This window comes from Anser cygnoides, chromosome 18 (genome assembly GCF_040182565.1).
Source record: "Anser cygnoides isolate HZ-2024a breed goose chromosome 18, Taihu_goose_T2T_genome, whole genome shotgun sequence".
In the NCBI taxonomy this organism is placed as follows: Eukaryota; Metazoa; Chordata; class Aves; order Anseriformes; family Anatidae; genus Anser; species Anser cygnoides.
The window spans coordinates 8,124,234-8,150,269 of NC_089890.1; the positions used below are offsets into that span (position 1 = coordinate 8,124,234).

The 26,036-nt window shown below is 67.4% G+C and overlaps 2 protein-coding genes across 5 annotated transcripts in view; one reads left to right on the forward strand and one right to left on the reverse strand.

Annotated features, from left to right (window-relative positions):
• Positions 1-1,200: 1,200 nt before the first annotated feature.
• PIPOX (pipecolic acid and sarcosine oxidase) lies at positions 1,201-4,028 on the forward strand. Its single transcript, XM_048068042.2, has 8 exons — positions 1,201-1,519; positions 2,011-2,159; positions 2,384-2,585; positions 2,673-2,855; positions 2,920-3,072; positions 3,144-3,302; positions 3,423-3,498; positions 3,578-4,028. Exons 1-8 carry the CDS (start codon positions 1,394-1,396, stop codon positions 3,706-3,708), a joined length of 1,179 nt encoding a protein of 392 aa, XP_047923999.2. The 5' UTR covers positions 1,201-1,393; the 3' UTR covers positions 3,709-4,028.
• A 1,578-nt stretch (positions 4,029-5,606) lies between these two features.
• MYO18A (myosin XVIIIA) overlaps positions 5,607-26,036 on the reverse strand; it is a 54,623-nt gene continuing 34,193 nt past the window's right edge. For 3 of the 4 annotated variants that reach the window (XM_066979611.1, XM_066979614.1, XM_066979613.1), the window contains 37 exons: positions 25,861-26,003; positions 25,253-25,353; positions 25,108-25,171; positions 24,766-24,910; positions 23,453-23,464; positions 22,755-22,928; positions 22,583-22,673; positions 22,297-22,489; positions 21,729-21,815; positions 20,762-20,903; positions 20,514-20,673; positions 20,247-20,433; positions 19,867-20,107; positions 18,889-18,998; positions 18,738-18,803; positions 18,309-18,437; positions 17,695-17,838; positions 16,742-16,831; positions 16,533-16,652; positions 16,342-16,453; positions 16,119-16,246; positions 15,866-16,020; positions 14,711-14,834; positions 14,434-14,634; positions 13,992-14,102; positions 13,567-13,671; positions 13,341-13,487; positions 13,134-13,247; positions 12,810-12,926; positions 12,653-12,736; positions 12,342-12,479; positions 11,341-11,526; positions 11,109-11,248; positions 10,441-10,485; positions 8,781-8,903; positions 6,667-7,857; positions 5,607-5,744 (listed from right to left, as the gene is read on the reverse strand). In XM_066979611.1, the coding sequence (XP_066835712.1) occupies positions 6,675-7,857; positions 8,781-8,903; positions 10,441-10,485; positions 11,109-11,248; positions 11,341-11,526; positions 12,342-12,479; positions 12,653-12,736; positions 12,810-12,926; positions 13,134-13,247; positions 13,341-13,487; positions 13,567-13,671; positions 13,992-14,102; positions 14,434-14,634; positions 14,711-14,834; positions 15,866-16,020; positions 16,119-16,246; positions 16,342-16,453; positions 16,533-16,652; positions 16,742-16,831; positions 17,695-17,838; positions 18,309-18,437; positions 18,738-18,803; positions 18,889-18,998; positions 19,867-20,107; positions 20,247-20,433; positions 20,514-20,673; positions 20,762-20,903; positions 21,729-21,815; positions 22,297-22,489; positions 22,583-22,673; positions 22,755-22,928; positions 23,453-23,464; positions 24,766-24,910; positions 25,108-25,171; positions 25,253-25,353; positions 25,861-26,003 (5,612 nt within the window). In that variant the 3' untranslated portion in view covers positions 5,607-5,744; positions 6,667-6,674. The remainder of the gene's footprint in view (positions 5,745-6,666; positions 7,858-8,780; positions 8,904-10,440; positions 10,486-11,108; positions 11,249-11,340; positions 11,527-12,341; positions 12,480-12,652; positions 12,737-12,809; positions 12,927-13,133; positions 13,248-13,340; positions 13,488-13,566; positions 13,672-13,991; positions 14,103-14,433; positions 14,635-14,710; positions 14,835-15,865; positions 16,021-16,118; positions 16,247-16,341; positions 16,454-16,532; positions 16,653-16,741; positions 16,832-17,694; positions 17,839-18,308; positions 18,438-18,737; positions 18,804-18,888; positions 18,999-19,866; positions 20,108-20,246; positions 20,434-20,513; positions 20,674-20,761; positions 20,904-21,728; positions 21,816-22,296; positions 22,490-22,582; positions 22,674-22,754; positions 22,929-23,452; positions 23,465-24,765; positions 24,911-25,107; positions 25,172-25,252; positions 25,354-25,860; positions 26,004-26,036) is intronic. The other variant, XM_066979612.1, reaches the window with a different exon arrangement.

Below are 26,036 nucleotides of genomic sequence, written 5' to 3' on the forward strand. Positions count from 1 at the left end.
TCCCCTGAAGACCTGGTTGTGCTCGGCCATGCAAGGAAAGCAACGGCTGGAGCCTGCCCCACCGAGGGTCCCACCTGGAGGGGACAGCCGTGCCCTGGCGGGTGTCCCCGGCTGTCCCCACGGCCGTGGTGGCCTCCCCGGGCTTTTCCAGCGCGATCCATTAACGCGCCGTTAGTGGGAGAGGAGTTCATTTTTGCCATTTAACATTTCATGGATAATTAATTATTCTTCATGTTCCCAGCGAAAAGCAGAAGCAGGTATGGGCTGTTCAAAGGCTGGGTGCCGGCGGAAAAGCGAGCTGAAACCCTGGGAAATTGGTGAATTTATTCGCAGCATCAAAGGCGAGGGCGGTGGCGCCGCCGTAATGGGGCCCCGTGCTGCGCACAGCCCCGGGCACCCGCGTGGTGCTGAGCCCACCATGGTGCTGAGCCCGCCGTGTGCTCACCAGTGGTGAGCGGGCAGGCAGCAAAATAGATAGCGGCATTTAACATTTCCTAATAATGACAGCTAGCTGGTAAATAATGCCTTTTATACCATGGGAGACGGAGTAAATTAATTCCCCGGGTTAGCAGGCAGGCAGCACAAGCTGGGGGGGCACAGCACAGCCCCTGCCTGCGTTATCCCTCCCCCCACGATGCCCCCCCGTGTGTCCCCACATCCCAAATCGCACCCCAAATCTGCACGCTTGCAAAACGCACCGCGGCCAGCGGGGCGATGCGGGTGCCTGGCCGCGTACCCACCGCCCGGCGGGCCCTAAATCACTGCTATCTGCTGGCAGAGGGGGAGAAAAAAAACACCACGAGGATGGCAACCCAGTAGTTTATGGATATAATAAATTGCGCCGGAGGAAAAAAAAATGTTTCCCCTGGAACAAACGGCGCGGTCTGCAATCTGCACACAAACGGCCCCTGGGCGCGCGGGAGGGCTACGGCCAGCCCCTCGTCCCGAGAGCAGGCACGAACCAGTGGGGAGGGAGCGGGGGGCTTATGGAAAACAATTTTCCATTGCGTTTATGCCGCCCGCTCGCTCCGGTCTCTCCTGGCTGCTGCCGGGGCACCCCGCAGCACCCTTGGGTGCAGGTCTGGCAGGGGGTGACGGGTGCCTGCGGTGTCACCGGGTGGCAGCAGGGTGGCAGTGGTGTAGGGGTGGCATGGGGGGCAGGGGGCTGTGCTGGTGTCGGTGGGGAATGGGGGGGCTCTGAGGACGGGGAGAGGCAGGATCTGGCCCCAGCGTGTCCCCACGTGCTCCCGCTGCAGGCACGGGGGCTGGAGGGTGGCCAAGGCTCCGCCGCCAGCTCCACCCGGCCGGACTCTGCCCCGTCCCTCCCCTTGGCTCAGCTCCTGGCTGCGCGAGGGGAACGGGGACGGGGACAGGGACGGGGACGAGGACGGACATGGCTGCCCGGAGCCAGCCCCGCCAGGCGTCCTATGACGCCATCGTCATCGGGGCTGGCATCCAGGGCTCCTTCGCCGCCTACCACCTGGCGCAGCGTCACAGGGACACACTCCTGCTGGAGCAGGTACCGGCGTCCCCAGCCCCACCACGTCCCCAGCCCCGCCGTGTCCCCAGATCCGCTGCACGGGGACAGGGACCTGGCTGCACTGTGCCTGGCCCCATGCCATGCACATGGCACAGAGCCCAGGTGCCCTGGTGGCAGGACCCCTGTGTCCCCAGTACCAGGACCCTGATGTCCCCAGTGCCAGGACCCCTGTGTCCCCAGTACCAGGACCCCCATATCCCCAGTGCCAGAACCCCTGTTTCCCCAGTAACAGGCCCCCAAGTGTCCCCAGTAACAGGCCCCCAGTGTCCCCAGTGCCAGGACCCCCATATCCCCAGTGCCATGACCCCCATATCCCCAGTGCCAGGCCCCCCGTGTCCCCAGTGCCGCCCCCCCCAGCCCTGCTGTTTCCCAGAGCAGTGTTCCTCAGGGTGGGCTGCGTACCCAGCTACCCACTGGGGCTCGGGGACACCCTTCAGCCGTGGTCACCCCGATGTCCCCGTGCCCCACAGTTCGTCCTGCCCCACTCGCGGGGCAGCTCGCACGGGCAGAGCCGCATCACCCGCAGCGCCTACCCGCAGGCGCACTACGCCCGCATGATGCCCGACAGCTTCCACCTCTGGCAGAGGCTGGAGGCCGAGGCCGGCACCAGCCTCTACAGGTGACGGGGACGAGGACCGAGCCCCCGCGCCGGGCACTGTCCCCTCCCCGGGGAACCGGGCTGGGGGTGGCGAGGGGCTGCAGCGCTGGGTGGGGAGGCAGCCTGCGGCTCCGGCTAATTTATGGGGCTCCCTAAAGGAGGAGCCATTAAGGAAATAAGCGGCTAACGGTGCCATCCATTGTCCCCAATGTCACCCCAATGTCACCGTGGTGGTGGGGACGCAGGCAGACGGGGCTGGTGGTGCTGGGGCCGGTGGGCGACCCGGAGCTGGAGGGCTGCCGGCGCAGCATGGGGCCCGGTGACACCCTCGACACCGCGGCGCTGGCACGGCGCTTCCCCGGCCTCCGGCCCCGTGCCGGGGATGTGGCCCTGTGGGATGGCAGCGGCGGGGTGCTCCGGGCGGACCGGGCGCTGCGGGCAGTGCAGGTGGGTGCCACCGTGGGGACGGGGACCAGGACAGGGTGGGTGTCCCCATCCCCATCCCCGCAGCCACCTCCCGCTGTCCGCACCCAGGACGTGTTTCGCCGGCACGGGGGCACCCTGCGTGACGGGGAGAAGGTGCTGCGCATCCAGCCTGGTGCTGTGCTCACCGTCACCACCACCGCCGGGGTGTACCGAGCCCCCCGGCTCATCATCGCGGCCGGAGCCTGGACCAGTGCCGTGCTGGCACCGCTGGGCCTCCGCCTGCCGCTGCAGGTAAGGGTTGGTGGCTCCGCGGGGCGGCGCGGCCGTGGGCACGGCTGACCCGGTGCCCCCCCAGCCCCTGCGCATCGACGTGTGCTACTGGAGGGAGAAGGAGCCTGGCAGCCACGGCGCGGGCACAGCCACCCCCTGCTTCATGATGCTGGGGCTGCCCGAGGCTCCCCATGGCATCTACGGGCTGCCTGCCCTCGAGTACCCCGGGCTGGTCAAGGTGAGCCGGGCACGGTGGTGGGGGGCACCAAGTTTTCCCCCCGGCTGGCCCCGCTGAGCGGCTGGCCCCAGGTGTGCTACCACCACGGCAGCCCCGTTGACCCCGAGGAGAGGGACCGGGCCCCCCCGGGCACCCCCCGCCCCAACGTCGCCCTCCTGAGCAGCTTCATCAGCAGCCACCTGCCCGGGCTGGAGCCGCAGCCGGCCGTGCTGGAGACCTGCCTGTACACGGTGAGACCTCGCCGCCCCCTCTGTCCCCAGCCACAGGGCCAGGAGAGGCCCCCCCCCCATGTCCCGGCTGTGTGTGGGGTGCAGCCCCCAGCCCCGCTCGCTCACCCCGTGACCCCACAGAACACCCCAGATGGAGACTTCATCCTGGACCGGCACCCCAAGCACAGCAACATCGTCATCGGTGCCGGCTTCTCAGGTATGCGAGGGCACCCGGCCCCCCCACCCGTGGCACCCTGGGCACGGCCGTGTCCCCCCCCAACTTCTCCTCCCTGCAGGCCATGGGTTCAAGCTGGCACCGGTGGTGGGGAAGCTGCTGTGCGAGCTGAGCCTGGGCGAGGAGCCGTCCCACAGCACGGCCCCCTTTGCCATCAGCCGCTTCCCCGGCGTGCTCCGGGCTGCGCTGTAGGTGCTTACACCCCGGTGTGTGTACCCCTGCATCCCAAAGTGCCGACACCTCCGGCTCCCTGCATCCTGGCATCCCCACAGCCTGGTATCCCGATACCCTGCATCCCCACGTCCCCATACCCCACCGCCCAGCACCCCAGCACCTGGCACCCCTCCATCCCAGCAGCCCCATACCCCAGCTTTCTGGTCCTCTGCACCCCAGTGACCCTATATCCTGGTCCCCTGCATCCCAGCATCACTATATACTGTTCCCTGCCTCCCAGTGTCCCTATATCCTGGTCCCCTGCATCCCAGTGTCCCTATATCCTAGTCGTGTCCCTATATCCTGGTCTCCTGCCTCCCAGTGTCCCTATATCTTGGTCCCCTGCATCCCAGTGTCCCTATATCCTGGTCTCCTGCACCCCAGTGTCCCTTTATCCTGGTCCCCTGCATCCCAGTGTCCCTATATCCTAGCTCCCTGCATCCCAGTGTCCCTGTATCCTGGTCCCCTGCACCCCATTGTCGCTATATCTTGGTCCCCTGCATCCCAGTGTCCCTATATCCTAGTCCCTGCCTCCCAGTGTCCCTATATCCTGGTCCCTGCCTCCCCGCACCCCCCATGCCACGCGTGCCAGCCCAGCTCTGCCAAGCACCCGTTCCCCGGAAGCTTTGTCAGCCTGACGGAGCTGGAAGAGCGCGGCGAGACACACTCACTTAGGAGTCAAGTTAAATGTTTTAATGTTAAATGTGCCATTTTATTATCATTAGATCGCTCCCACTTAATGAAAGCGCATTAGCGCAGCGTGGCTGTAACGGCACGAGCGCCGAGCTCAGCCCATTTGTTTCGAAGAGATGCTGGGGGGGGATCAAAACAGGATGGTTTGTGGGGGTCCCGGGGGTGCCAGGGTTCCCTGGGGGTGCGAGGGGTCCCCAGGGGTCCCCAGGGCGCAGGGAGCTCCTGGGGTGGGGGGCTTTGGGGGGGCAGCACCCGGTGGGTGCCTGAGCCGAAGCCCAGCACGGGTGGCCAGCGGCGCACATCGTCATCTCCTCCACATTAAATAATTAACGGCGGCAGGCGGAGGGCTCCCATCTCCGCCGCTCATCTGCATATTAATGAAGATTGATAAACGATTCGGTGCCCGGCACCCTGCGGGGGCCGTCTCCCACCTCCCCTTCCCCAGCACCCGTGGGTGCGGTGGGCTCGGGGAAGGCGCTGGGCTCATCCCTGCCGTGCACCCCGTATCCTCAGCGAGCAGGAGGTGTCCCGCTGCACCCCACAAACCCATCCTCACCCCCCCCCCCCCAAAAAAAAAGGGGTGACCCCCCGGCACGCAGAGCAGGCAGCAGCCGGCGTCACCAGCCAGAAATGATGTTTATTTTCATACAGAAAGGAAGGGGATGAGAAGGGACGCACAGCTGGGCTAGTGCAAACCAAAAGAGGCGGAGTGGGGGGGCCGGTGAGGTGGGGGGGACACACAGCCCGGGGGGGGGGGCGCACAGGACCCCGTCCCCACGTCCCCTTCCCGGCTGCGGGGCGGCTGCTCCCGGGAGCCCGGCCGGAGACGTCTTTGGCTCAACTAAACGGGGATGGGGAGCATGGGGAGTGCCCGGGGGGGGGGCTGCTGGAGGTGTTTTGGGGGGGGGGTATTTTAAGTTACAAAATAAGGAGACAGCAGGCACTGAGGAAGAGACCGAGAGGCGCGGAGCCGCCGGGGACAGACGGGGTGGGAGGCTCGGGGGGGGCATGGGGGCTGCAGCCAGCGAGCCGGCCGGGCTGCTCCCCCCGTGGCGAGAGCCGGGACCCCCCCCGCGTCCTCCCCCCTCACCGTGCAAAAAAAGAAATACCGGCTGCCCGGGGGGGCCCCGAGGAGCCCGTGGGGCCCAGTATTTCGGGGCCGTGAGGGGAAGGGCAGCGGGGGCTACGCGGGGGTCTCGGCGGCCCGGCTCTCCGTCTCGCCGTCACTGGTGGGGCTGCGGGACGAGCGCTCAGCACCTTCCGCGGCGTCCAGGTCCTCGTCCCATCGGTCGTAGGTGAAGGATCTCCGGCAGCCCGTGGGGCTGGGGGGGAGAAACAGGGGGTTGGGGGGGGGGCCAGGGCAGCTGCCAGACCACCGCCCCCCTGCAACGGGGCTGCTTTGGTCTCTTTTTTGGTATTTCTGAGAGATCTGGGCACTGCCATCGCCCGCTCGCCGGGCTGAGCCGTGTGCTCTGCGCGCCCGGCTGCTGCGACCCCACGTGCACAATCCCGTGTCCTGAAAACACCGGGTTTGGGCTCAAACGGGTGCTTGGCTGCACCCGCCGACTGCTGGAGCTGTGCCCCCAGCCCCTGGGGACAGCCCCGGGCAGCGTGACAGCCTGGACGGCGATCCAAGAACTTTCTAAAGGCTTTCTGTCCTCCTCCTCCAGCCCTTCTCCTGTCCGAGCCGTAGGAAAGGATTGAACCCGCTCAAAACTTGCCGCTGGGCTGGCTGGTGAGCCCCCGGCACTGCACACACGCACCCTTCCCTTGGGTGCAGCACCCCAGGGTGCCACCAAGGTGGCTCAGCACCCCAGGGTGAGGCCAATTGCACCTCCCTGCTCCGGGGCGGACAGGGTGCAGGATACGGCCCTGGAGGGACCAAACACACCCAAGGCGCAGCCGCCCACCCCGGCTATTCACCCGCGTCCCATCCCACATCCACACGCTGCAGCGGGTGCGTGTTAGTACCCGGGCATCGTGGAGGGGCTGCGACCCCCACCTGCCCGCCCCGAATTTCCTGGAGAACTCCCCGCGGCCGCATCCCGAGCGGTCGGCGGGGAGCCGGCAGGGGATTTAGGGCTTCCCTGCGTAATCCCGGTGCGTCGGCTGAACACGAGGCGGGTCCCAGCAGGGATGCTGCTTCGGGGGCCCCCAGGGCCATCCGGGGCCGGGCGAGGGTTAGGGACGGGCGGTTAGTGGCACACGGGGAGGTTCATGCTGCACTGCACACACCGCTCCCACCTCCTGCCTCAGTCGCTCTCGGGGCGGTACAGGTACTTCATCATCAGGCTGTCCACCTGCTTCTTGCGCTGCTTCTCCTCCTTCTTGCCCCGGCTGGGGCGCGCCGGCTCCTCGCCCCCCGCCGCCCGCGGGCCCTTCTTGACGCTGGATGTGCTCCGGTAGGAGCCGGAGGAGGAGGAATCGGAGGAGGAATCGGAGGAGGAGCCCGATTCGGAGGACGACTTCTTCTTCTTCTTCTTGGATTTCTTCTTGGACTTCTTGGCGCGCTTCTTGGAGCTCTTCTTCTTCCGCTCCTCCTCTTCCTCCGAGGAGGAGGACTCCGAGGAAGAGCTGCTCCGGCGCCGGCTGGCGTGCCGGGACGACCGGGAGACTTCGAGGGCGGAGGCGGAGCGGCGGAGGCTGCCGGGGTTTCGGTCGGCGGCGCCCAGGGGGGCTGCGCTTTTCACGCTGCGCACGCTGCGGCCGTCATCCCCCGAGTCGGCCTCGGGGCTGGAATAGCCCCCGGCCCGCGGCGGGCGGTAGCTCAGCACCTCCTGGATGGCGGCCTCCAGGTCGGGGTCGAGGTAGGAGCGGTGCCCCACCGGGCGGGCGTCCCCGGGGGGCCCATCCTCGGAGGCGGCGCTGCGGGGCCGGGGGGGCACGGAGAAGCTGCGCCCCAGCGGGGGCTGCCCCCGGCACACCTCGTCCGCCTCGTCCAGGCGGCTGCGTGCGAGGGAAAGCCGCGACTCGGGGCGTCCCTCCACCCCCCCGCGGCGGCTCCGCAGGCTGCCGGGGCTGGAGAGGGCGAAGCTCAACACCGAGCATCCCTCGTCCCCCTCGTCCCCGTCCTCCGGCCCGCGCCAGGAGGCCGAGGAGGCCCGGCTCACCGGGGCGGAGGCGACGGAGGCTTTATCGCCCTCGGTGTTGGCCGAGAGGGACCAACGCTTGCCCAGCCCTTGCCGAGCCCGGCCGCTGGCGTCGGCGAAGGCGCGGGCGATGACGGCCGCCCGGTCCTCGTGCTCCGCGCCGCGGGCCGCCCTGCGGGCAGCGCGCTCGGGGGACTCGGGCCGCTCGCTCAGCGCGCTGAAAAGGGTCTGCTCGTCCCCGCGGCCGCCTATGGAGTCCTTGAGGCTGGGCCGCTTCCTATAGCTGAGGCAGCTCGCCACCGACACCGGCCGCTCCTCGCCCTCCGGGCCGTCCGCGGGGGCCGACCTGGGCAGGGGGGCACCGGGGCGCGCGCCGGGGAGGCAAGAGAGAGAGGAGGTGAGCTGGGGGGGGGCAGGCAGCACGCCGCGAGGCAGGCTAAATAATTTGCGTCAGCGGAAAACAGCTTCATGGAAAATGCCATGCAAATCAGGGTATTGTTCTAGCCCGTCACTTTGATTCCCCTTTAAAGTGTTTCGTTCAATTTATTTCATTGTCAGCTACCTGGAGCCGCCGCGTTTGATTCCCGACTTCAGAAAAGGTGGAATTATCTCCAATAACAAAATGTTTTACATCTGCACCGCTGAATAAATTAAACCAATTAAGAAAAACTGGCTCAGATCTTTTCCCCCCTGCTCGGCAGAAGGAGGGGGGGGAGCCCCCCGGGACTCCCGAAGCCCTGCCAGGAAATTGGGTTTGGATGAAAGCAATCTGCACTCATCAGGCGAGCGCGCTCCCCGGGGATCGGCCCTGACCGCCGCAGCCGGGGGACGTGAGCGGGGCCACGTGTCCCCCCCTTGGGGACATCTGGGGGGCGTGAGGCCGGCTGACGTGCCGGGGAGGGGTGCGTGATGGAGGGACGTGGTGGAGCTGCGAACGAGGGGAGGATGGGGAGGGGATGCGGGGGCAGGAGCCCACCACGGGTACCTGCACGGGGAGGCAGGGGAGGGGGCTGCGGCTGCCCGTGCAGGTGGGATGCTGGGGGACCAGGGAGGTCCCCGAGGGTGTGTGGAGCTGGGGACGTGCCAGCACCTGGGCACGCATGTCCCCAGCGGAGACCGAGCCTCTCACCAGCGTTTGCCTTTCCCCAGAAAACCACACAAGCATCATGCAGCACCGCAGCACACGGGGGTGATGTCCATCCCTCGCCCCGGCCCCCCCTTGGCCATCCCCGTGCTCTCCCAGGTGCTGACACCCTGACCCGCACCCACCTGCTGCTCTTCAGGCTGCCGTCATCCGAGAGCGCTTTGGAGGAGCCTTTGTTCTTGGAGAGCCACGACTTGACCCCGTCCACACGATCCTCCAGCTCTGAGTCCACGTCCGAGTCGCCGTCGCTGGCAGAGGGAGAAACCCAGCGATGAGCGGCGGGGCACCGGGCGCCGCGGAGGTGCCACCGTGCCACCGCGCGCCCGGCGCGGCCACCTCCCGGCGCCCATCCCTCCATCCTGCTCCGTCTCGGGGGCACAAACCTGCATGCTCCGGGCTCCCCGAGCCACAGCCACGCGACCGACCCCCCACGCCCCCTACAAGCCCCCCCCCAAGACGATGCGAGGCCACCGGGCAGGAGGGGGCTCAGCACAAGCCTGCCGGCTGCCCCGGGCACACGGCGCGTCTCGCTGCGGCGGCAGGAGAGCCCTGGATGTGCACAGCAACGTGGCTGGAAAAATACCAACGAGGCGCAGGGGGAGCGAGAGGAACCACGCGGGGCACGGCTCCAGAAACATGTGGGGGGGGGATTTCGAGCTCGCCGAGAGCACGGGGCCGGGGAGAAAATAAGTGGGTTCGTTTTATAGGCCGCCGTCAAGTGCAGAATTACAGCGGGGAAGAGCCATGTTGACGTCTCTGGGTAAACAGGAGTTTAGCAGGCAGAGCCGAAATGACTCCGGCAAGGCGGGCGCACGAGCGCGGCGGGCAGATTTATGGCCCCGCCGTGACGGAGAACCCCTGATTTACACCCAGGCATAAAAAAAGCCCTATCTGGCTTAAAACATCTAATTTATAATGGCCGTTCATAACCATATTGATTGCCTTTAGAAAGAAGGTGCCGTGCGCGTTGCAAAAATCCATTGCTCCGCGTTAAAAGCATCCCTGCATAAATCTCCGCTAATACCTAACTGCTTACTGCTTTCATTAGGGTTATCGCGGTGCCCGTAAGGAAATCGAAGCCTCGTGTCCCCCCCCGACCCCGCCGGGCTCCCTGCTGCCGGCCGGCACGGGGCGAGGGATGGATAATTTCATCCTAAATGGACGCTTTATCCACATGGCCTTGGGCTCAGTCCCTGCCCAGGGACCGGCACGGGGGGGACAGGCTATTATAGACCCTGCGTATGAATCCTCCTCGTTACATTCAAAGCAACGAGCTGCACTTCATCACACGCCGCTCCCTCCCCTGCAATATATCCAGGCAACGCTCGGCTTTAAAAAAAAAAAAAAAAAAAGAAGAAGAAAAAAAAAAAAAAAACAAGCCCCATAAACAAACTCAGGGGGCAGCCGAGGTTTTAAATCGGCGGAATTAAACTCCCCGTCAAACGCAATTTATGTCCGGATGAGAGTGCCATTAGTTAACCGGGACCCGCGTCGCGGGGGAGCGCGCGAGGCAGCCCGGGCGGCGCGGGACGTTAATTGCGGGCGACAGCGGGGCTCCGGCGGCCTCCGGAGCTGCTCCGCGCCCTCCCGGTGCCCGGCGGCGTGGCAGGATCCGGCCCCGGCCCCGCGGAGGCGGTTAGGGGCAGCGGTGCGGCCGCGGGTGCTGTTAGCTGCATGCGGAGCTGGGCCAGCGGCATGCGGGGGCCCCGGCCCCGGGGGTGTGAGCGGGGGTTAGGGGATGATGGGGGGGGGGAGGTGGGGGAGAAGGAAAGAGGAGGTCCTCACAGTTTACTCTTTCTTTTCTGATACTTTGCCACCATGTCCTGCAAACTGGGAGGGGGTGGGGAGGGAGAAACATAACAGAATGAACTCGAACGAAATTTAAAATAATAATAAAAAAATGAAACCGAGTGGAGGGGGGATGAATAGGGGAGCAAATCAAAGGGTGGGGATGGGATTGGGGTGGAGGGGGGCGGGGGGGGAGTTTGGCTGCTCTGACCCCTTCTGCGGGGCTGGGCTGGGCTGGATCCCAGCGCCCTGAGCCCCCCGTGCCCTGGGAGTCCCGGGGCTGTCCCCAGACGTTGTGGCCGGGGGTGCTCCATAACGCCCACGGCTGTGCTTCGGGCACCTCCGCAAGCTGCAGGGGGGCTGGGGGTGGAGGGGGGGACGGCCGGGTGCACGGGTGCGTGGGGGGATGCATGGGTGCTCGGATGGATGGATGGATGGGTGGATGGATGGATGGATGGATGGATGCACGGGTGGCCAGATGCACGCGTGCAGCGATGCACGGATGGATGGACGGACAGATGGATGGACAGATGGACGGACAGCACCCTGCCATGGCCGGGCAGAGCTGAGGGCCAACCCCCCCGTGGCGTTTCAGAAGTGGCGAGGAGAAGCGGTGAGCCCGGGTGAGGTGCCCCATGCGGGAGCCAGGCCCGGGGCGCGCTCACCTGTTGATGAGGTCCTCGTTGCTGTCGCTCTCCATCTCGTCCTCGATGGCAGCCTGCAGGTCCCCGATGCGCTTGAAGGCCAGCTTCAGGTCCGACTGCAGGCTCTGGTTGGCGGCTTCCAGGCTCTCCAGGTCCATCTCCTGCGGGGGGACGGTGCGGGGTGAGCATCGGGGGCGCGGGGCGCAGGGACCCCACTGGGCTCGCAGCCCCTTCGGCGGAGCGACGCCCTCACCAGCTCGTGCTTCTTGCGGCTGGCCTCCGCCTCCTTCTTGGCCAGCTCGCCCATCTCCTCCTTGACGTCGCGGAGCTGCCGCTGCAGCCGCTTATTCTGCTCCTTCTCCCGGTTCTCGGCGGCCGCCCGCTGGTCCCGCTCCTCCGTCAGCTTCTCCATGTTCTCCTTGAGCCGCGTGGCCAGGCTCTGCGGGGCATCCGCGCGGGTTCGGGGGCAGCTGCAGCATCCTCCCTTGCACCCCGATGCCCTGCCCCCCCCCCCCCCCGCAGTACCCCCAAATTGCAGCAATACCCACCCACCAGCTGCGGTTACGGCGGCTCAGCACGGGTGCTGTGCCACCCTCCCCGAGGGCTCGCACGAGGACGGATCCCGTCCCCATGAATTTACATGAGGGGATGGGAAGGAGGCGGGAGGAAGAGCGGCATCTCCGGGAGAACCCCCCCCCCCCAGGCCAGGGAAGGGGTAGAACAACTGCAAGGGCTTTGGTGAATTGGAAAAATAGATTTAACTTTGTGTGAAGTAATTACAGCATGTAACGTAGGGAAAAAATAGCTTCCATTCTCCACCAGCCGCTGAGCCAGCCGCTGCATATTTATGGCCCCGGCAGAGAGAGCGGGAAGGGAAATAACAGCTAGGAAAATATTAAGAGGAGAGCTAAGCTGCTCAGCTCCCTCGGCAGAGAGCTGCAGAGGCAGAATATAAAGCAGGCTGCGTTTAGCAGGGCCGGGAGAGTCTATAATTTCACTTAGTTGATGCAGGGAAATAGCAGCACTTTGCCAGGCCGGGTGGCGGATTACGGTTATCAGCGCCCGCGGGAGCTTCCCTGGTGGGGCCGGCAGCACCGCGGCGGCGTGGGGGGTCCGGGGATGGGGACACCGGGGATGTCCCCAGGGGACCCCCGGGGTTTCTTCGTGCCTTGGTTGCATCGCCGTGGCAGCTCCGTGGGGACTGGGGATGTGTCGGACCCAGCCTGTGCCTGTTAAGGGGGTGCCTGTGCCTACCTCCAGGCGCTTGACTTGCGTCCGCTCGAACTCCAGCCTGGTCTCCAGCTCGCGGATCTTGGCCTCCTGCCGGCTCACCAGCGACTTGTCCACCATGGACTGCTCAAGGAACTCCAGCTGGCTCTGCAGCGCTTGCAGCTGCGGGCAGGCAGCCTCAGTGCCAGCTCCCTGCCTCCCCCTGTGCCTTCCCCCCCCTGCCATCCCCGTGGAGAGCTCCGGGGAACCCCTGGGAAAGCCCCTGGGATGCTGGGGGGACCCACACGGCAAGCAGAGGGTTTCTGGATCCCCCCACCCCCAGCTTCGCTCCGCACCTTCTCCTGCAGCTCCTGCTTCTCCTTGTTGACCTCCTCCAGCTGTGCCTGGAGGTCGTTCATCTGCGCCAGGTCCCGGGATGCCTGCGGGACGAGCCAGGCCGTTAGTGGGGCCGGCAGGGGACCGGCGTTACGGGGCGCGGGGCTTCCCCCTCACCTGGGCCACCGCCGCCTTGTGCTTCTTCATCAGCTCGTTCATGTCCTCCTGGTCCTCCTCCAGGCGACTCTGCACCTCGTTCTTCTCCCGCTGCAGCCGGCTCAGCTGCTCTTCCAGCTGGGGGGAAAAACAGCGTCTCCTGCCGTGCCTCCTGCCCTCCTACACCTGGCCGAGCCCCTGGGGAGGGGGCACCCACCCTGGCATGCAGCAGGGACTCCCCAAAAAAAGCCCCAGAGGGTGCAGGCTCATCCCGCTGGCACGGGGAAGGGGTCTCCCCCCGGGGCACGTCCCCAGCACGGCATGGCGCACCCCGAAATCACTTACGGCTGCCTTGGCTTTGGAGAGGTCATCGATCTGAAGGTGGAGGTCTTCAATCTCCACCTCCATGGACTTGCGGGCCTTGACGGCGGCCGCGCAGGTGAACTCGGACTCCTCGAGCTGCGGGGACACGGCTCAGCGCCCGGCCGGGGGCACGGGGACACCCCCAGCCCCTCGGGGGCCGCGCTGTGGGGGCGGCCAGCCTGGACGCACCTGGTTCTTGAGCTGGGCGATCTCCCTCTTGCTGGGCGCGTTGTTCTTCAGGTGGTCCAGCATGATCTGCGCGTCGGCCAGCAGCGCCTTCGTCCTCTTCAGGTCGCGGCGCAGGCGCTTCTCCGTCTCGAAGTCCCTCTGGTTGGCCTGCAGGGGGAGGGAAAGCCGTGCCAGGCACCGCGCTGCGGCGACCCCCCCGCGACACCTCGGTGTCCCCGTGCCCTACCTGGTCGCTGACGGCCGATAATTTGCTCTCCAGCTCCCGCTTCTCTCTCAGCACCTTCTGCTTGTCCTCGTACTCCTCCTCCAGCTGCACCTCCATCTGCTTCAGCTGCGGAGAGCCCGGGGAGCCCGGTCAGGGGGGATGAGGACGGGGACACCCCCCCCCCCCACGTGTGCCACGTGCCCTGGGGACACGGGGTGACCCCCTTGGGCCGGACACGGCGAGCACCCGTTTGCGCAATGGGCGGCGTGATGCCCGGCGTGCGAGCGGGACCGGTCGGACCTGCCAAGCCTGACGGAGCCGGGCAGCGGGCGCGTGGGAGCTGGGCGTTGTGTGATGGTGTCCCCAGCGCCTCCCCGGCACCCAGCCGGGGCACGGGACGCATCCCGGCCTCCCCCTTGGGCAGCAGGGCCGTGGCCAAGCCCTACCTTCTTCTGGCACGACTGCCGAATCTCCTCCACCTCCTCGTCGCGGCTCTCCACCTCCTTGGCGTGGGTCTGCCGCAGCCGCTCCATCTCCATCTCGAGCCGCAGCTTGGCCTGGAAAAAAGGGGGGGGGGGGGGGGGGGGCGGTAAGAGCCAAGGGGACACGGGGACGCCCGCACGCCGCTGCCCTGCTCACCCAGTAAGCCCCCTGCTCCTCGGCTGACCGCGCCGCCCGCCCCGCGGTGACCTGCCGTGCCATGGTGGCGGCGCCAAGGGCCGGGAGCTGCGTCCGCAGCCGTAGCCTGGCCTGACGCCGGGGTGAGGGCGGTCGCCTCCGCTCACCGGGCAAGCCCGGCCCAGGTAATGACAGCCCTGCACGAAACCACCCCGCCCAGAAACCCACGCGCACGCGGGGCGGCCGAGCCCTCGCCCCTCCCCGCCGTACCTGCTCCAGCATCTGGATGGTGCCAGCCTGCTCGTCCAGTTCCTCCTCCTGGTCCTTCGCCTTGGCCTCCAGGTCCCGCAGCTGCTTCTTCACCTTGGCGAGGGACGCCTCGTCCTTCGACTCCTGGCAGGAGATGTCCTGCAGCTCGGCCTCCAGCGCCTCCGCCCGCTGCGTCAGCCCGGCGATGTCCGAGTCCTTATCCTGCGGGGACGGGGAGCGGCGGTGAGCCCAGGGGGTGCCCGGTGCGGCGAGCGGCGAGGTGCCGGGCGCCTCTCACCTCCAGCAGCTGCTTGAGGCCGAAGACCTCGGCCACCAGCACGTCCTTCTCGCGGCTCAGCTTCTCCCGCTGCAGCCTCTCCCGCTGCGCCTCCTCGTGCGCCTGCGAGAGCTCGCCGTCGAATCTGCGCGGTGAGAGCGCGGCGTGCTCAGCACCCCATGCCCCTGCCGGCCCCGCTCCACCCGGCATCGCTGCCAGCAGTGCTGGTTACGAGCCCTTTCGTTTCCAGCACGCACAGAGCGGGGAGATGCTCGGAGCAAATCCTCCCAGCACCTTCACCCAACGGCTCATCGGGAGCGCGGTGCTTGCGGTGCGCACCCGAGCAGCCTCAGCAGCCTCCCCACGGGGCTGGCGCGTGCCGGTGGGACCGTGGCTGCTGGTGGTGGGGGCTTGGCTACACGGGGACGGGCTGCTTGAAGCAGGACGCAGAGGGGCTACAATGCACAGGGGTCTCCAGCAGAGAGGGGCTCTTGCAGTGTCTCGGCTCCCTGGTCCCATCCCCGGGTAGCCGCAGGGACGTGAGCCCCCGGCGTGGCAGCGCTCAGCCCCTCCCAGAGCCCCCAAAAGAGGATCAGAGGGGTTTGCTCTGAAATCGCTGCCTCTGGGGCTTGGAAAATAACCCTGCACTCGGGTTTGTGACCTGTGTTACACACCCCGGCAGCTAATCCCCATTTTTCTTCGCGCTGGGTAATAAACAGCTGCATTAACACAGACTCCAATCCGCGGAAATTGAAATTAATTAGATTGGATTCTCTCGCTGTATTTGTGTGTGTGATCATTACCATAATGAGATGAAAGCGTCCCTGCTGCTTAATAACGTTAGCAAACTTTGGGGCTGGGAGAGGAGATGGGAAGAGAGCGGGCGCCGAGCAGAGCCACAGGGCACAGCCCCACTCGGGGGCTCGCTCAGCCCCGGACCCCCGGGGGGCAGCAGGGTCCCCCACGTGGGGAAGGGGCTCCCCAGCCCTCAGCATCCCCCACACCGCATCCCGGGGAAAAGGGAGCCTCATCTTCCCCGTGCAAAGCGCCTCGCCCAAGCAGGAGCTGGTGAAGTGCCCAAATCCCTGCTAAAATGGTAAAACCGCGCTGCGAGAGGCTCCGAGAGCCGCCCGGCGGGGGTGCCACCACCTCGTCCCTGTCCCCGCGCCACCCCACCTCCGCTGCTTCTTCTCCAGGTCGTGGTTGCGTCCCTGCTGGCCCTCGAGGTGCAGCTTGGTGTCCTGCAGCTCGGACGCCAGGCGCTGGCACTTCTTCTTCAGCTGCTGCAGCGCCCGCTGGCCCTCCTCGCTGTCCGCCTGCAGGTCCGCCAGCTGCGGGCAGGGGCAGGCAGGGTGCTCAGGGCCGTGGGGTGGGCAGGGGGGGGTGTGAAAATTGGGGGGGGGGGGTCCCGGGTCAGAGCCCCACTCACCCTCCTCTCCAGCTGCCTCTTGCCCTGCTGCTCCACCTCCAGCTTGTCCTCCAGCTCCTGCTGCAGCCGCTTCTTGGTGAAGTCGATCTCCCGCACCGCCCGCTCGTATTTCAGCCGCCACTCGCCTCCTGTGCGGGGGTCACCGGGGGGCTGCGGCGGGCGACGCTCCGCGGGGCACCCCGGGGTGCACCCGCGGCTTTGGGTGCCCGCGGTGCGACGGTACCTGAATCGTCGTCGTCCAGCTCCCCGTTGAGCTCGGCTGCCCGGATGAGCCGAGCTTCCATCACCTCCATCTCCATGGACTCCATCTGCTTCTTCAGGGCATCGTACTTGGCCTGCCAGGGGACACGGCCCCAGTGAGCCCCGCGGGGACCGGGAGGCGCCGCGGGGCCGGGCAGAGGCGCAGTTGGTTACCTGCAGGTCCTTCATCTCCTTCTCGGCCCGGAGCCTCTCGGCCGTCTCGGCGTCCAGCAGCTGGGAGGCCGACTCGCCCGTGTTTCGCTCGTCCGTCAGCTCCGACGTCAGCTCCGTGATCTGGGGGCAGCGGGGACGTGGCGGGGGGGAGGGACAGGCAGCGGGGCTTGGGGACGCTCTGCGCCCACCCGGGGCCGGCTGGGACCTACCCTGCTCTCCAGGCGGTCGCTGTTGAGCCGCAGCTCGTTGCGCTCCTTCTCCACCTTCTCGAGCTTGCTCTTGAGCTGCTGGATCTCTTCCTGCAACACAGCGGCGGGCGGTGAGGGAGGGGGCAGGCGCCGCGAGAAGGGGCTGGCAGGCACGATGCTCTGCACCCCCAGCCCCCCCCCGGCACGGGGAGGGCCGGGTGGGGGCTCCCCAGGGCTGGGAGGCGCTGGCGGTGCGGGGGCTCTCCCCTGCCAAGGGCTGGGCAGGGACTTTCCCCAGCCTGCGCTGGCTCCGCCAGCCAACTCCAACCCCATAAATGGTGCCGAAACACCCGGAGGCCACGCAGAGCCGGCCTCCGGCAGAGAGGGGGGTCCCTGCACCCCCCCGGGAAAAGGGGTGGGAGCAAACAAAGCCGCTCTCCTCCTCCCCCTGCACCCAAAGGGTTTGGGGCACCCAGCCCAGGCGAGGAGGGAGGGGATCCTGGGGGGATGCCCAACCAGCACGGGGCTCCGTGCCCGTGCCGCCTGCCAGCTGCGAGCGCATCGCTCTCTCCCATCCCCTGGTGCCAGCAGGCAGGCTGGGGGGACAGGAGGGGACCTCAGAGCCCCCACCCCGGGCACCCGGCCTCGGCAGGTCGAGGTGAAAGCTGAGCCGGCAGCGGCTCCGTGCCAGGCGGGGGGGGCACGGTGTCTGGTTGCCCGCGCCGCGCGGAGGCCCCCGCACACGGTGCCCGGTTTCGTTTCCATTCTCCACGCCTTGTAACCGGGCTCTCCGACAGCCGCCTCTGGGGATGCTAACGACGTGCTGCGTTGCAAATTAGGGAGCAATTCGTGCTGGGGGGCACGGGGCAGCGGTGGCCCTGCAGCCCACCCCGCTGAGGGTCCCTGCCCGTCTCCAAGGCGCACCCGGACCCATCCTGCCCCATCCCCGCCCCCCCCGGCGCAGCGGTACCCACGTCTTTGCCACGGATCTGGTCCTCGGTGAGCTGCACCTCGATGAGGGGCCGCACGGTGGTGAAGAGCTTCCACCAGGGCCAGTCTTTCACCCCCTTGTTCTTCTTGATGTTCTTCTGCACGCAGCGGATGGCCAAATCCTGGATCTGCGCAGGGGGCACACGGCGTCGGCACGGCTGCTGCGGGGCGCCACCGGCCGAGCAGGACGCGCGGGTGCTCAGCACCCCCGCCGCCACCCCGGCGCACTCCCCTTCGTTAGCATGTGGGCTAATTGCTCCTGGCTTATCTGCTGTCCGATTACCTCCGGCACCCACACGAGCTAACCTCGCTGCGGGCGAGGCGCCTCCGCGGTGCCTATTTTACGCGCTCTTTAATAATAAAAAGCAGGAGCTGGCACGGCCGCTTCATCCCGGCACGGCACGGCAGCCCGGCGGGGCAGGACAGAGCCGACGGCCCCGGGGCTGGCCCCACGGCTCCCCACGGCTCCCCACGGCTCCCGGGGAGGGGGGGAGAGGCGGGAGGAGGAGGCGCTGGGCCAGGCGGCGGCAGAAAAGCTGCACTGCCCATTTTAGGCGAAATTGTGCAGCGGAGCGGGGAGGGGAGAGGCGCCACGAACCTTCCTCTTCTTGAAGAGCTGCCGTGCCAGGAAGCCCCTGCACGCCGCCTGGAACAGGGTGATGTTCCTGCTCGTCTGCGCGTCCCGCTGCTCCTCCAGCCTGGCCAGCGAGCCCGCCCGGAAAAACACCTGCGGGGGGGGAGAAAAAAAAAAAAAAAAAGGGGGGGAGAGATGCGGTGCCACCGTCCCGCTGCGCCGGCCGGTGGGGATGTGCCACTTGTGTCCCCTTGTCCCCGCCACGTCCTCGCCCTTCCCCAGCCCCGCGGCCCCGTCCTGTGTGGGGTTTTTATTCGGGGTTTTTATTCCCAAGGCGCGAGGAATGGCGTGGGTGGGAGCGCACACTGCTGCCCTTGTGCTGCTGCGCCCACCCTGCCCTCAGCCAGACCCCAAAGCCTGCAGCGGGCAGGGACGTCCCCGGCGGGGTCCTACCCGGCTCAAGCCCATGTGGTAGCTGCTCTTCTCCAGGTCCAGAGACTCCAGGAGCTCCTCCACCGCCTGCGGGGAGGAAGGGGGGGGGGGGTCAGGAACAGGGTGCAAGACCCCAGGGCACGGGACCGCAAGGGGAGCCTGGCACGCGTACCCGCTTCTCGTCCACCACGATGTAGTTGCGCCCATGCTTCTTGGTCAGGTGCGGGGCCAGGACGTCGAAGCGCCGCCTGAACTCGGCGAACACCATGTGGTCGGGGTAGCCTGGGGGGGGGAAGAGCAGGAGAGGGGGCCGTGGGGCAGCCGGGACGGCCGGGGGATGGCCGGGAACAGCCCCGTGCCCCTGCACGCACGCTGCCCCCTGCCCTGTCCTTTGGGAGAACCGATGGGGCCACCCTGCGCGGAGCGAGCCCTCCCCGGGACGGCTGCTGGAGGTTTTCCTTGGCCTTGTCGTTTAGTAATTTCGGCCAAGATGTGGGGTGAAAGCGGCCAGATTCCTGCCCCAGGGGAGAGCAGGGACACGTGTGTCACCCGTGCAAGCAGACGGGCCCCGCTACGGGTCCGGCCTGAGCCGCGGTTTAATTGCTGAGCCTGCACATCTTAATTAACGAGGGGGGTGCTGATGAAGAGGTTGACCCTGCCACAACCAGGGGGGGGGTCACGGACATCGCTGCAGGGAGGTGTGCGCCCAGCATCGATTTCCAACGGCTGCAGGAAGGGTCCGGCCCCGAGGCACTAAACCCGGGCTCGGCGGCCGCACCCCCACCCCTTGGCTGAGCGCGACCCGGCGCCCCCCTCCCCGTCGGGACCGGGGCCGGCTGCCAGCGGGACCGCTGCCAGCAGCCGGGCAGCACCGGCGCAGACACCCAAGTAAGGCCATGCCTGTCCCCGGCACCGAGCCCCGATGTGACAACAGCCCCACGGGGGGAGCGGGGCCAGCCCCGCCGGGACGGGGAAAAGCTGGCAGCAGCCGGGCTCTGCGCGAGGACGCGTGCCAAAGGGGTTCCCCGCAGGGCCCCGCGCTGCAGACAGGGGATTTGCTCCCCCCCCTTGCCACGCTCTCCGCAGCCGGGATGCCTGTGGGTGGCAGGATTGGGCCCGAATTGAGGACGGGGGTGGGGGGGGGGCTCACCTTGGCGGTACATGCGGAGGGCGTCCAGCAGGCGGGAGCCGCGGAGCTGGGCGCGCAGGAGGGGCACGTCGAGCTGCATCAGCCCCGCGGCCTCGCAGTGCTCGGCCGGCAGCTCCAGCTCGCTGCCGCTCACCCGCCGGCACGGCAGCCCCCGGGGGTCCCCGCCGCCCCCCGCCGCCTTGGGCAGGAAGCAGTGCACGAAGTGCAGCTTGGATTTCTTGATGCTGTCGATGAGGGCATCCTGCGGGGATGGGAGAGAGGTGACACGGGACAGTGCCTCAGCTAAACCCGGGGACCCCACACCCGTGCCGTCGAGCCGCTGCTGGTGGCCAAAGTAGGGTGCTGGGACCCCCCCACATCCCGAGGGCCCCCCCACTCACCACTTGCAGCTTGATCTGGATGCACAGCGACTTCTTTTTGACGGCGGCCACGCCGGTGGTGAAGGTCTTGCGCATGCTCGTGGCGCGGCGCAGGGCCAGCTGCGAGCCCCCCTCCAGCCCCGCCACCGAGCCCGACAGCACCAGCGCCGACCCGCCCCGGCCCGCGAACAGGCTGCTGATGACCTTCCTGCGGGGCACGGAGGGGACGTCACCCCCAAAATCACCCCTTCCCCTGCTCCGTCCCCAAGCCCGGGGGACCCCACTCACTTCTGCGACTCCTGCAGCAGGACGGAGGCGTTTTGGGCGGCCGGGTTGTGCTTGACGTGGTTGAGCCAGCCCGTGGCATCGTACTCCACCCAGTTGGTCCCCGAGCTGTGGCCCAGGAAGAAGTGCCGGGGCTTGTCGCTGGGGAGCAGCGGGTCGTGCCCTGCGGGGAGACACGGCGCCGCTGGGCACGGGCGCTGCAGCTGGGTCGGCCGGCGCAGCCACGCGGTGCCGGTCGCCCCCCCCCAGACCTTTCTTGCCCCCCTCCTGGGGACCGTAGTAGGCGAAGAGCCGCTCCAGCAAGGTGTCCTCGCTGCCGCCCGGCTGCAGCGCCTCCTCCTCCAGCAGCCACAGCAGCCCCCGCGCCTCGTCGGTGCGGGCCAGCGAGCGGACCTGCGGGTGACACCGCGTTGGTACCGGGACCGGAGGCGGGCAGGGACTGGGGGGGGACCGGGGGAGACGCGGGGAGCATGCAACCTCCTCTGCTGTGAGCAGCAAGGCAAAGCGGCGCCGCGCGAAACGGCCCCTGCTTAAGGGGTACCTGGCAGGGAAAGAGTCAAACGTAACGCGCCAAGCTCGGTGGCGAGCAAAACGCTGCGCTCTGGCACCCCTGGGATCAAACCCAGCGCGGGGCCAACGCCAGCAGCCTCTGCAGCCTCGTCCAGCAGGGAACGGAGCACCCCAGGGACCAGGGCACCCCAAGGATGGGTGCACCCTGCAGAGCGGAGCACCCCAGGGATCAAAGCACCCCGGGGATCAAAGCACACCAGGGATCAAAGCACCCTGGGGACCGGAGCATGCCGGGGATTGCCCCAGGGCCATCCTGCCCGCATCCTCCCCTCCTGGGAGTGCCGGGGAGCACGGTGCCGGGGATGCACCAGGGATGCCCGCTGCTCGCACGCTCAGTCACGCTCTCACTGCCAAGCACTTAGGAAATCACCTTTCCTTCCCATAATTACCGCTAAAAGGACAGCAAAGCAGCACGGCCGATGCTATCGCCGCGCCTAATGCTCAATAACCCGCCGTAATGGATGGCGGCGCGCGCGGGGCCGCCAGCAGCCGCTCCGTTACGAAGAGGAGCAGCAGCGGCCGCCTCCAGCCCCGCTGTCCCGGCCCTCGTCCGTGCTGTGGGAGCGGGTTTTGGGGGACGGAGGTGGCCGCAGAGAAGCTGGGTCACGGCCGGGACGGAGGCCGCGGGGAAGTGCCGTGGGTGCTTACCAGTGCCTGGTGTGAGGGCTGGTCTACAGTGGCTACAGAGCCCCAGGTAGCGGGCTCTGTGTCAGCCAGTGCAAGCTCTATGTTTTCCTGGAGAGGACGGACAGAGGAGCGATTAGTGCCTGTGTGACTGGAGATCAGCGTTAGGGCCCCCGCGGGCCGGTCAGTACGTTAGTCTCAATCGGATCTAGACAGGAGACAGGGGTTTCCCGGGCGTCCCACCGCCCCGCTGCTCCGGCACAGCACGGGAGAGGTACTGGGGGGAGCCAGGGCACCAAAAAGGGTCCCCGTGGGCACCCAGGTGGTGCCGAGATGGAGCAGCGGCCACCATCGCCCTCCCACCACCCACAGCAGCCCCCCCCAGGGCACGTTTGCCGGCACCATTGGCGGTGGGAACCCCCCCCTGGAGACCCCTGAAGCAGAGAGCACGGTGTCAGAGCTGATTCGGTTGGACCCGGTCCCGAGCGACCACTGGTTAAGAAATTTGGGGAGCAGGGGGGGTGTCACAGGAGATGCTGGAGCAGAAAGGAGAGAGGAGAGGGTCACGGCACCCCCGGGGCATCCCCGCTACCTCCTTGTAGCGCTCCAGCTCCTGGGCGAAGGTGCGCTGGTGGAAGAGGAGCTGCAGGCGCTCCTGGGCGTAGTTGTGGCACAGCTCCTCGAAGGTGGCCCCGCGGCTCTGCCCCGCCACCTCGGGGTTCTGGGCCCCGGGGGTGTCCACCACCGTCACCGAGCACACCGAGTGCTGGCTCGACTTGAGCGCCCTGCGGGGGACAGGGGGGCGAAACGAGCCGGGTGGGTGGGTGGGTGCTGCCGGACCTCCCCCGACACCCCCCACCCCAAATCCCGTCGAGTACCTGTTGAGGAGGGAGATGAGGAGGGTGAAGAGCTCCGAGTACAAGCCCGCGGCCATGCCCTCCAGGCACTCCAGCGCCGTCAGCTTGGGACCTGGCGGAGGGGACGGCTGCGCCCTGAGTGTCCCCAACCACGCGTCCCCCCGGGGGCCACCCACACCTCCCCGTGCCCTACCTGTGCCGTCGCCCAGGCCCTGCTCCTCGGGGCCCTGTCGGAAGGAGGTGGAGCGCTGCAGCGTGCCCTTGGGCTGGTGCTTGAAGATGGAGGAGGAGAGCTCCTCCAGGCTGCAGCCCAGCAGGTAGGCGGCTTTCTGAGCCCACTCGTGCCGCGCAAACTGCTTCCTCCCGGCTGAGGGGGGAAAAAGGAGGCTCAGCGCCGGCTGCCCCATGTGCGAGGCTCTCCTGGCGCACCCCGGATGGTCACAGGGTCCCCCACGGTGGGATGGGGACGGGGGTGGCACACGAAAGCCAACCCCGAGGCGGGGATGCTGTGCACGGCCGGTGCAGTGGGAGCTCGGGGCTTGCACGCGGCCAGCACCAAGAGGAGAATTTTGGGGCTCAATTCGAGGAGATGGGGAGTAAGTGGCTTTGCCCCTCTGGAAGGCAAAGCCGTGCTGGGGAGATGGGGACACCCCTCTCCATCGCTGCCACCCGCAGGGCCCTGCGGTGACATGGGGCTCTGAGCCACCCCGGTGCAGGGACACGTCCCTGCTCGGCCACCACGGCGCAGCGGGACAGACCGCGGCTGCCAGACACAGACACACGGACACGGGGTGGGGAAGGGAGGTGGGAGCGGGTTAATGGGGACACGGGGGGGACGCGACGGTGGGATGGGGCAGGGAAGCCAGAGACGCGCGGAGAACAGGACTTTACCTTCGTCGGCGTCTGCATTGCAAAAGGGCAGCATGCACCATGCGAACAGAGACAGGGGTTAGCAACAACGGCACGCAGCAGCGCGGGCACGCGACGCGGGGACGCCCTCCTGCCAAAACCTGCATGCACCGAGCCTGGTTCCTTCCCCCCCCCATGCCCCGAGCACCGCCACGGTGAGATGCTGCAACCCGGTGCGGGGCCTGCCCCTGCACCACGGCAAGCCCCAACTGCACCGCAGGCACCCGCTGCCCAGATCCAGCCCAAGGAAAAGGGGGCTGGTGCAGCTGAGCTGGTGCTGAGCGTCCCCAGGGCCCACGAGATGCAGGGAAGGCTCCGGGAGCAGGAGTTGGGCTGGGATGCTCCCCCTGACCAGGATTTGGGGATGCCCCCAGCCCCTCGCAGAGGCTCCCGCACCACCCGTGCGTCCCCGCAGCGGTGCTGCAGCGGGGCCCTGCTGCCCTCTAGTGCCTCGAAGCGCCCCTGGGACAACGCTGTGCCCGCTGAGCACCCAAAACCCTCTCCAAAACGCGGCACAAATGGGGCTCTCCGCCCATTCCCATCTCAATTTCCCCCCACAAGCTGCTAACCCTTCGATCCAAGCCCTCCTGCGCGCATGCAGACGAGCCCAGGGCAGGCAGCAAAGGGGGCTTCCAGCACCTCGGGGGTAACACAAGACCCCCAGGGGGGAGAAGAGCAGCTGCAGAGGCACCCTGAGACCCCCAAGCCAAATTCACCCCCCCCCCAGCAGTGGAGAGGTGAACTGGTACCGTCTGGGCAAGCCCACGGTGCACTCCCGTGCTGGGGTGTCAAGAGGTAACCCCAGGGCTACCAGACCCCAGCCCGGGGCTGCTCCCAGCACACCAGCAGCACCCCAAGCCCCTTTTTAGCCCCCAAACCACCACCAAGCCCGGAGCAGAGCCCCGCACGGCTCTGATTACCGGCTCCATCTGCCAGTGGTTCTGTGGGGAGGACAGGGGAGGGAGCAGTGTTAGGTGGGGGGGGGGGGACACGCGTGCACCCCCCACGGTCCCTCGTCCCCAGCCCCACACGATGTGATGGGGCCAGGCCAGGGACTCGCTCTGGTGGTGCCCGGGGTGTTTGATCCCTGGTGGCTGGGAGCTACCCCGCTCACCCCAACTGAGGGGACAAATCCAGGTGTCATGGAGCACCCAGAGCACTGCCCGGCAGCTTGCACAACCCCAAAACACCTCCCCGGAGCCCGTCTGCAAGGTGCAGAGGTGCCAGCATCAATCTGGACCCCGACCAGCCGGCAGGCCTGAGCTCAGCTCATTAACGCGTCCCAGCCCCGTTACCTTTGGTGGCTCCGGCGGCCCCCAGGTGACAAATGGCCCCCAGGACGAGCCAGAAGGCTTTCTGCTCATCGCCGGAGATGCCCATCACCTTCATGGCAGCCTGCAGCTTGTTGAACTGCTGGGCTGCCTTCTGCTTCTCCTCGGGCTGCAGAGAGCGACGGGAGCCATCGGCACAGGGTGACAGTTCCCAGTGCCGCTGGCCAGGCCACGAGCACCCGGAGGGGCTGGGGACCAGCAGATGTCCCCCTGCCCGCGGGGACAGGGCCACCCTGTCTCTCCCATCTCCTTCCCTGTGCCCCCACCCCGCTGCAGCCCCCTGCCCAGCCCCACAGCAGGCAGGACCTTGGCGAGGGGCACGATGCCGAAGACGTTGTTCTCCGCCAGGTGGTTGAAGTGGAGCTCGGTGCTGTTGGGAGAAACACCACCCAGGTTGGTCCCCGCGGTGCCAGGAGACCCCCAGAGACCCCCGTGCCGGGGCCACGCTCACCGCAGGGCGCTGTCAGGGCAGGCCAGCAGGTAGTAGAAGACGTTGAAGGTGGCCTCATTGGCCGGGCGCCGGGCGACACGGAGCTTCTCCAGCAGCAGCGTCTGGGAGAGATCAGGAGGGTTGGGAACCGTCCCCGAGGGCCACGCTCCCACCAAGACCCCCCGCCCCAGCCTCGTCCTTGCTGCCGGCCCAGGACCCCCTTTTCCCTGGGTTCCCAAGGAGACGTGGAGGTCTCCTGGCCCTGCTGCAGGACGCTGCCGTAACGCAAACCCTGAGCATCTCCCCGGGGGCGCTGGGCTCGATCGGCAGGTGCACTGGAGCACCAAGTGGCTCTGTTGCATTTTAAGGGCTGCTGTTATCACCCCTGGAGAAAGGGCAGTGTGCGAGCAGGGCTCATTCAGCAAGGAGAGGGAGCTGATCTCATCTGTGCTCCTCTCCCCGACTGGCTGCAAACAAAGCCACGAGCTCGACGCTTGGCTGCGGACACGGCCGGGCTGGCGGGAGCGGGGCTGCGGCAGAGCTCGCGGGTTAGAAAGGAGAGCTCGCGGGAGAAAACGCCCGCGGGACGGACCGGCTCCTGCGCCGAGGGGGCCGCCCCGGCCCCTCACCTGTACGGAGGCGGACGCCACCTGCCCAGCCTGGTCGAAGTCCAGGGAGATGATCTGGGAGAAGCGCGTGGCGTTGCCGTTCATGCTGGTGCTACTATTGCCAAAAGCCTCCAGGACGGTGTAGAGAGCCTGCCACTTCTCCGCTGCGAGGAAACAAGCGGGGCGGTGGGGTGCGC